Raw genomic sequence first — 10,111 nt, 5'->3', positions numbered from 1 at the left:
GCAGGTAGTGACCAAGTAGTGACAAAACTGACATGTAATCAACTGATTCTCGTCGGTAACAAGCGTTTTACATGGATGCCACCCGCCCTGACCACAAAAGACGTAAGATGGAATCATCTTATGTATTCGCATACGTAACGTTAACACGCTATTTCGGATTCCGAAGAAATAATTTCGCTATACTTCTCTTTCAATGGAAAGAATTTTTCCCTACTGCGACATATTTCGAATGTAATAATTACTTACGTACGGGGAAGGTCACGTACACGCACTTCTATGGCCCCGTATGTCACGCGCACAGGGATTTTGTATTTAACGTTGTCATACGCGAGCACCTTGTTGTTAATAGAAGCGTATGCAATTGCATCTCGCTCACGTCTAAGCATGATACACACTGAGTTACAAGTCTTGTTGAATTGTATTTCACATACATTATTTACATCAATACCAATTGAATTTGGTTTTGGAGGCCAAGTTTCAGGCTGTTGTAAATTGTATTTGATCATTTCGAATACACTATTATTTACTGCACTGTATTGTTTTGTTTTGTCGTCTCGACTGTAAGCATTTTTCGACTGTGTCGGGTGGCGTTCAAACACGAACTGGTCTTTACTTTGGGTAGTACGGATGGATTACAGACTTTGATGCAATAACAAAATCAACTAGGCTCAGCGGTCCTACTCCGGAAACTCTTTCATAGAAATTTAGCAAAGGATATGGTCATTTTTGTATAATTTTACTTTTCTTATTTGTATTGAATAAAATAACTGCTGAGCTGTCTGATACTGTCAAATCTAAAGTGTGTAAACAGACAATTTAATTGAATTTATCACCAAAAACAAATTTATATGTGGTGGAGATGGATTGGAGATTGGATAAGATTTTTGCCTAAAAATGAAACACAAAATCCAAAAGTCCACGATCGTGAGTTTCACTATCATTTCTGAACAACAGTTATTCGCATACAGAGATGATTGAGGTCTCTGAACAGGGTAGATTTAAGAAAAACTAAGGAGTTCGAAAATTTTAAACTTGAGCACGTTGGAATTTGAAGTCGAAGTCGAAGTCGAAGTCGAAGTCGAAGTCGAAGTCGAAGTCGAAGTCGAAGTCGAAGTCGAAGTCGAAGTCGAAGTCGAAGTCGAAGTCGAAGTCGAAGTCGAAGTCGAAGTCGAAGTCGAAGTCGAAGTCGAAGTCGAAGTCGAAGTCGAAGTCGAAGTCGAAGTCGAAGTCGAGGTCGAAGTCGAAGTCAACGCCGAAGTCAAAGCCAAAGTTTAAGTCAAAGTCGTTGTTCAACTCCAAGTTTTTCAAGTATTCAGTTCCATTCAGCTTTTAATCGGACTTGTTTGATTGCATTCTGTATTAATGGCAAATGATCTAATCGGATACAAAAATCATTCGCACTTGCATCCGTAATAAGTAAATGTAACAAGAATGAATTTATCAAATAGTACGTTTGTTCGATTTCCGATGCTTCTCCACCGAATTGAATTTATCAGAAAAATTTTGGAAACAAACTTGCAAAACACCAATATACCAATGGTTATTTTCATTTCTGTGGACAGAATGAAATCATTCTATTTCACCTCTCGTTCACCCATCCCCTGGACGAAATTCGTATACATAATAATTATATTAGCATGTGCCTCTTTGTAGTGTGCGATGTGGGGAACCGACAATACGTTTCTGTTGGATACTACCGGTGTGCACGTTGCTGCCTTAAGCTGGAAAGTAGTGACTCACAGAACAGGAAAAGTATTCCGTGAGCTAGGGTCGTATTTATTTCTCTGCTCCGACTGAGTAACCAATTGACCTATACGCGGGTGTCGTGCCGACCGTGGAGCTCAAAAATTGCACAACGTTCGCGTGTGTATCACGTGCTGAGTAGTGTGTGAATGATAAACCAAAGAAATTTGCATTTTGTTTCAGTTCACTGAACTAAGTGTCTACAGGAATAAGGGGTTAAAGAACATTCTAGCGGTCGCAGAAGGTGCAGTTTAAATTGAACTATGCCTAAGAACTGTTCTTTTGTTGTTTCTTAAATGAAATCGACTGAATATGGTTCAATCGCACGATACGCACAATTTAGATACTAGCAAAAGTGTAGGCCTGGTGAACAACATCAAATCACTGTTCGGTAAGAATAAAAAACATCCTCCGGCTAGCACACGTAATATTCCTTACACCAAGGCACCGATTGCCGATCCTGAAGCAAGTGAACCGACATCATTAGTAAGTTTCACTGAAGAAAACAATAATATTAATAATGGAGGTGGAAGCCGTCCACCTGACGCGATATCGATTCCGCCCGATGCGAATCGTTACGAGATTAGAAAGGTGCCCAAAAGAAAACCGTTGAAAGCGACTACTCCAGTCCAGGGTGGAAAACTGGTGCGTAGAAAGTCTTTCGGTCGGCGAATCAATAACCTGTGGAACAATTTTGGTTTGTTGAGAAGTTCTGAAAGGATTGCAGAGTTTTCCAGTGGTTATGGTGAGTATTGATTTGTTTCGTTTTATAGGCTACCATGCGTTCGCCCCTATGACTTTCTTCGTGGGGCTGCACGATGGCAAATAAAGGAAACAGTACTATTCTTGAATAAGTTATGTTGAACCAACTGTAACTATCGATTGGGTGAAGTTTTCTAGTTTAGCACCGAATCATCGCAATGTTATACAATGGGCTTAATGCTTTGTACATTAATACTGCGTTTGTGAACTTATCCATTAATAGGTCAGTTAAAGAGGCGTTTCTACTTGGAAAATTGATACAACATCAGTGGGTTGAACGTGTTTTGGAATCATTGCGGTGACATTTTTGTTATGTTGTTCTTCTTCGCTGGAATAAGGTGTCCCATGTCTTAGAACTGATGGACGAACTTTAGCATAGTTTCTGTGATAAATACTTTTGATATGAATGGATAAACGTAAACGTAAACCGGATAAAAATATTGGGTGCGAAACTCAGATTTGAAATTTTCAGTGCACAAGTCAATGTTAAACTTTTGTAATACAAGAGCCTGACAAAAACCTTTGGATATAAAATAAGAACTCTTCAGGGCGATTTTTCCGAAACAAATGTTTATTTCCTGTATATAAACTGTTACATTTTGGGTCGACTGTGAAAACAACCAAATTTAAGTTCATCGTAATGATTTATTTATATTGTTGTTTGAAATAAAAAAATAAGATATTGGTTCTTCCTTGGTGGATTAGTTTATTCCAATAAATACTTTTTGAATGAAATGGAAAATATTTCAGTTGTGCGTTTCTGTCGATTCCTCGTCAAAGAATTTCATAGCTCATCAACAAAATTTGAAATTTACAAACTTTGTATGAGGTTGAAATTGAAAATTTTGAAGATCGGTTGACTAACAACAAAGTTATGACTCGGTAAAGTTGAAGTATTCAATATTTTCTGTGCGACGTTTATGCCGAAGGAAAGAAAATTGGAAAGCAGATAGGGCATATTGGGCGCGTGAAAAAAACTTGGAACGGGAGAAATCAAATTTTCATTGGTGTTCCTTTACCAATCGTCTGCTACAAAGTTTTGGAGTCAATCTACGAACTTCACAAAATTCGAGGGTGTAAAATTTATAGAGATTCGTTGAAAAACAGCGTTGTGTAATCCATTTCCATTTTAAAAATAGAGGACAAGCACAATCGCAGATGTACTCAATACAGCGTAACTTTTACAAATGTCCTGGTATCAAGCTGAAAATTTGATAGGTCGTGATTGCGGGAACTTTTTGATCAAGGTATCTCAATCAATCAAGGATTATGTATTTTTTGGTAAAAACTAATTATGCAATGTACTGCAGTTTTTTAAATAAAATTTTAATTCTAAATAATCACAGCTGAATTGTTAAGAAAACCTTCGATCAGTACTTCAACAAGAAAAAGATGTTACAAACTATCCGCGGGAAGAATAACTCATTTTTTTTAAATTTTATCATATATTTAATAAGGCACACAGCGCAAGCTTTCAGGTGCCGAGGGTTACTTAAAACTAGCGAAATTCCATTATTCCCTAGTCAGATTTGAGTCGAGGTTTTAAACTCTAGGAGTCCAGCGTCCAGTTGGTGGTAGGCAGTGACTGGTGGTTTGTATCTTATATGATAATATATCAAGACGACGTTGATAAGTAGCGATGGTGGCTTCATCTATTGTCCGTGTGGGTCTGCAGAAAACACCCCCGAGTCCCGAAGACTCGGTGGGTTGCCCGCATGCTGGCTATCGGCGAGAGTGGCCTTCGGTAAGCGGTGGTTGGTAATTTTACAGAAAAGATGAACAGAAAGCGAGATAAATAAATATTGGTAGAATCAGCGAAGGTAGAATCGGTAAAAGATCTTGTGATGGAGGAGCGAGAAGATCAGTAAAAAACTTCAGGCGGTCTTACTTCGGGCCCTGAGGGATTCCAGTAAGTCCGAGTAAGTTTATTTTTCAAAATTCTCAGTTTCAGAAGGTTTTCAGAAGCTACCTCCTAAATGTATTTTTTTTAGAGATATATGATAACTACATAGATAAAATTGATATTTCATAAGAATACGCCCTTTTTTCAATTAGTCTGGGTTCTTCATCGCCAACTTTATTATTTTTGTAATCCTCATAAAATTTTGAATAAATTATTCTCTGACATCGAGACGATGCAAGTAGCTGTTTTTGAGATATTTTGAAAACAAGATCGAAGAAAAATCGCTTGTTTATAAACATCACAGGTTCAACAAGGGAGTAGGTATCAAAATCCTACTTTTAGGTATAAAAGTTTACCTATGATATACAAGATTATCTACACCCAACTATAAAAGCACACTTTTGAAATACAAAGCGTCAGTGTGAAAACTAGCATCAACAAGCTATAGTATTCAGTAAGTGTGATTTAATAATGGGAAAATATAATTGTTGTAGACTTTTTCGTGATAATGGAAAACCTTGTTCGTCTAACCGTCGTAATGTAACAGATAGTATGATTGAACACTTTGCTTTTAAGCAGTGCGCAATTACTGTGAATACTACAATGCGACTCATGTCGATCATATTCATATCGACCTGTGTCTGTTGAAATTGCACAGCAACTAGCTTCCAGCGACAACGAGACGCCAGTTTGCCAGCAACGTCGAGAAATAATTTAGAAGAAATACCGCTAGCTACATCGAGATATGATTTAGAAGAAATACCATCTACAGCTTCACTCGTCTCAGCATCCTCTTAACACAGTGATCTAGCGGATGATTTCAGGAATCAAAATGTTAAGGTATTTAATAGAGGTATTCCTGGAATTAGCGTATTCTCTATAGCAGTTAGAAACCTCAGACCTGACAACTATCGTCAAGAAAAGTATTCCAAATCGTTAAAGGCATCAGGAAACAACAATTTGACCACGGGTGTTTTTTTTTTTTTTTTACAAGGTGAAATGCATTTACGCACGGAGTGTGGGACTCTCCACAGGACTACCCAACTGTTGTTTGGAACTACCCACTAAAACACCTTGGATCTCCAACCCTACCTCCCCGGCACCACCGCTAGGTATTACTTCGGGGTGGAAGGCTATTGGTGCTCACAGCACCCTCCCCAGATTATTTGCAGAATGGGGATCAGCATCCTGCTCTCGAGGGATCGACCAGTTGGATGACGAGGTCGGTCCAGTGATGCCGGCTGGAGGGTAACTTCCGGTTCACTGGCGCCTCGACGACCCAAAACTGATGCTACGTCGCGGAACTACTCGACTAGTCTCCGCCAAAAGATCTAGTCTACACCGACGGAGGGTTCCCCGACGAGGGAAGTCCTCCCGAACCGACGCTTACGGTACGCGTCTACGACCCGACCGAAAGGATGCCTAAGTCGATCCAATGATTCCGGTTGGAGCGTGACTTCCGGTTCACTGGCGCTCAGACCATCCTATCGGTACCACGCGACGATCTACTCATCTAGTCCCCGACAAAGGATCTAGACTACTCCGACGGAGATTTCCCCGGCGAAGGAGAATCTCCGGACACCGAGTCTCTTACACCACACGGGACACCCGATGGAGTGCCGAGGTCGGTCCCGCGATTCCGGTTGGAGCATGGCTTCCGGTTCGCTGGCGCCTCGACGACTCGAATCGGTGTTGTGGCGGCTACTCGGCTAGCCCCCGCCGAAGGATCTAGCCTACACCGACGGAGAGTTCCCCGACGAAGGAGGCCCTCCCGAAACCGACGCTTTCGATTCCCGTCAACGCCCGACCGAGAGGATGCCTGGGTCGGTCCAGTGATTCCGGTTGGAGGATAGCTTCCGGTTCACTGGCGCCCCGACGATCCTAGCAGTTTTACGTACTACTCGTCTAGTCCCCGACGATGGATCTAGACTACTCCGACGAAGAGCTTCCCGACGAAGAAGGTTCTCCCGGACCGACGTTTATTCGCTGATCCCTCTTGAGCCTGCTACGGTACGCGGCTGACCTGTTGTTGATCCGCACTCCATTTCCGCTGCAATATGCCCGCAATTTGGGATGCCGCGGTCGACACTGCGTTCCAGTTCTCTACGCAGTGGCACATTCTCTGGATCAGGTTTTCCGGTGTGGTATCCCTGCCGCATGCCTCCAGTAGCTCACTCCTTTGAGCCGCGAAACGGGAACATGCGAACAAAACGTGTTCAGCCGTCTCGATCTCGTCTGGGCAGCCAGGGCATACAGGGGATGTCGCGTGGCCGAACCTGTGGAGGTACCATCTGAAGCACCCGTGGCCTGTGAGGAATTGCGTCAGGCCGAAGTTCACTTCCCCGTGAGGTCTATCTAACCAGCTCGAGACCCTAGGTATGAGCCGATGTGTCCACCTGCCCTTGGTTGAGCTGTCCCACTCTGGTTGCCATCTGCGTAGAGAAGCGGCTTTGGAGGCCCTACGGGCGTTCCTGTCTCCTCGCATGCTGTAGCGCTCCGCGTCTTCCTTCACTATCAGACCGATAGGCATCATGCTTGCAACCACGCAGGCCGCATCCCTCGATACAGTGCGGTATGCACTGATTACGCGAAGACACATCAGTCTATGCGTACTCTCCAGCATCTGTGCGTTGCGTTCCACATTTAGTGCCGACGCCCATACCGGGCTGCCGTACCTGAGGATCGAAACTGCCACTCCTGCCAGTAACCTTCGTTTACTGGAGCGCACAGGCGAGCTGTTGGCCATCAAACGGGAGAGCGCCGCGATCGCTGTTGATGCGCGCTTGCAGGCGTATTCAACGTGCTTGCTGAAACTGAGTTTGTCGTCGAGCATCACACCCAATTGCTTCAGTGATCTCTTGGAGGGGATCACGCAGTCTCCGGCATGTACCAGCGCCTCCTGTTCCGATTTGCGGTTGTTTACCACCATCACCTCTGTTTTGTGGTGCGCGAGTTGCAGTTTCCTGCTACGCAGCCAGTCCTCCACCAAGCAGATTGAGTGTGATGCACTCAGTTCGACCTCTTCGATGGATTTGCCGTAGACTGTCAGCGTGACGTCGTCCGCGAACCCGACTATCTTGACACCCGGAGGGAGCCTCAACCTCAGTACTCCATCGTACATTATATTCCACAGGATCGGGCCCAAGATAGATCCCTGTGGTACTCCAGCCGTGATTGGAGTGCTACGTGTGCCTTCGTCGGTCTCGTAGAGCAATACTCGGTTCTGGAAGTAGCTTTCCAGAATCTTGTACAGCCCTTCCGGTACTCCTAGTCGAAGTAGGGAATCAGCAATGTCTGCCCAGCAAGCACTATTGAACGCGTTCTTGACGTCTAGCGTTACTACCGCACAGTAGCGGATCCCTCGTCGTTTGCGCTGTATAGGTACCTCCGCCGTGGTTACCACCGATGTTATGGCGTCCGCCGTCGACCTGCCTCTGCGGAACCCGTACTGTTGACTGGACAGTCCTCCTGCCTCCTCTATGAAGGGGGCTAGCCTGTTGAGGATGATTTTCTCAAGGAGCTTACCCACAGTGTCTATCAGACAGATTGGTCTATACGCCGAAGGATCCCCTGGGGGTTTCCCAGGTTTCGGTAATAGTACCAATCTTTGTCTTTTCCAAATGTCTGGGAACATACGCTCGTCCAGACATCTCTGTATGACCTCCCTGAACATGTCCGGTTTTGTCATTATAGCCGCCTTTAGAGCCACGTTCGGGATACCGTCTGGCCCCGGGGCTTTCTTTGTATCGAGCGATCTCGCCGCAGTGAGCAACTCCTCGTTCGTCACCTTTACGACTTCATTCGCTGGTAGCGGAGCTGGCTGCCAGGGGGACGTGTCGTGGTGGGGAAAGAGAACCGTTATGATTTCCTTCAACCTCGCCGGACTACGTTCAGGGGGTGCTAGCGCCCCTCTCGTTTTGGCCATCACCATCCTGTAGGCATCGCCCCATGGGTTGGAGTTGGCTCCCTCGCATAGCTTGTCGAAACAGGCTCTTTTGCTTGCGCTGATGGCCTTGTTTAGTGCTAGCTTCGCCGCTTTGAACGCCGTGTTCCTTTCCATCCTCATCTCCGCTGATCGAGCTCTTTGCATCCTTCTTCTAGCCTGACCACGGGTGTGTGTATGTGCGTGTGTGTGTATGTGTGTGTGTATGTGTGTGTGTGCATGTGTCAAATAATCTCACTAGGTTTTCTCCGAGATGGCTGAACCGATTTTGAACTTAGATTCAAATGATTGGTCTCATGGTCCCATACGGAATTCCTGATTTTCATTCGGATCCGACTTCCGGTTCCGGAGTTATAGGGTAAAGTGTGTTCTATATTGTACACCATCACTTAAACCGGCGAAGCAAAAAACGTAAAAAAATTCCTAAACTGGTCTCAAAACTACACAAATCGATAGTAATTATCAGTAGGGAACTAATCAAAGCGATTCCGGCTATCCTGGTTCCCGGTATCCGGTTCCGGAAGCACCGGAAACAGTGGTCATATATACCAAAACAGATCTCACTCACTTTTCTCAGCGATGGTTTGACCGATTTCCACAAACTTAGATTCAAATGAAAGGTCTCATGGTACCATACGGAATTCCTGAATTTCATCCGGATCCGACTTCCGGTTCCGAAGTTATAGGGTAAAGTGTGCTGAATATTGTACTTCGTCATTTAAACTGGCGGAACAGAAACCGTAAACAATGTTATAAACTGCAAAGCACTGTTTCATTCTGTATGTTATACTAGTTAATGCACAAGCAATCCCTTGGTTTTTTTTTCGAAAATCGAAGGTGAAAATTTTGAATAGAATACCACAATATTATACATGAGAAAGGCATCATTAGACCACTACGTGGATTAAAACAGGTTTTTATAGAAGCTTTAGATTTCAAGTTATAATTGTTTGAAAATAATGTGGCTAAAAACATATACGTCCTTTTTAAAAATAAGTCTTGAGTGAAAAAAATCTCTAGACCAGTGAAAAATACTTCATTTGCTATACCAATCACACATGCCAGAATTTTGACATTTATGGACGATTTGGCGTGGAGTTGCTCTACTATAACCTACAAAATTAAAAAAGTTTTGAACTAAATCTAGAAGAAATTTTCCCTCTTTTGCATCGTGTCTCTACAAGGTGAGATGAAAAAACTGCAACAAAGTAAAACGCCATAATTTTTTCATTTTTTTTTTAAATTTTATTGAATGAAAGCAAAAAATGTCGGAAATAACATCAAATTTGAGAATCGGTTTAGATTTGTTCGAATCGGCCACCTTTGGCACGAACTATGGCCTTCAAACGGCCAATGAAACCATCACACGCTGCCCGAAAGTGGCTCTGCGGTATTTTGTCCCATTCTCGGCGAAGCGCTTGCTTGAGATGATCGACACTTTGGTATTTTTTAGTGCCAACCTTGCTTTCCAAAATACCCCAGGCACAATAGTCCAACGGATTGGCATCCGGAGATTTTGGTGGCCATTGTGCGGTGGAAATGAAGCGAGGAACCTCATTTCTTAACCATTCTTGGGTGGCGCGTGCTGAGTGCGATGGTGCTGAGTCCTGTTGGAATGTCCAAGGTCTGCGGCCGAAATGTTTGCGTGCCCAGGGCTTCAGAACTCCCTCCAAAATATTTTCGCGATAGATTTGCGCATTTATTTTGACCCCACGGTCGATGAATACGAGCGGCGAGCGACCATCGGCTGTTATGGCGGC

The 10,111-nt window shown here is 43.8% G+C and overlaps 1 protein-coding gene across 4 annotated transcripts in view; it reads left to right on the top strand.

Annotated features, from left to right (window-relative positions):
* The first annotated feature begins 1,731 nt into the window (after window positions 1-1,731).
* LOC131428131 (protein PALS2) overlaps window positions 1,732-10,111 on the top strand; it is a 109,620-nt gene continuing 101,240 nt past the window's right edge. The window contains exon 1 of one of the 4 annotated variants that reach the window (XM_058591822.1): window positions 1,732-2,488. In XM_058591822.1, the coding sequence (XP_058447805.1) occupies window positions 2,056-2,488 (433 nt within the window). In that variant the 5' untranslated portion in view covers window positions 1,732-2,055. The remainder of the gene's footprint in view (window positions 2,489-10,111) is intronic. The other 3 variants (XM_058591816.1, XM_058591818.1, XM_058591817.1) reach the window with 3 other exon arrangements.

This window comes from Malaya genurostris, chromosome 2 (assembly GCF_030247185.1).
Source record: "Malaya genurostris strain Urasoe2022 chromosome 2, Malgen_1.1, whole genome shotgun sequence".
Taxonomy (NCBI): Eukaryota; Metazoa; Arthropoda; class Insecta; order Diptera; family Culicidae; genus Malaya; species Malaya genurostris.
The sequence above is the reverse complement of the archived record's forward strand: the minus strand, read 5'-3'. Positions and strand labels throughout refer to the sequence as shown.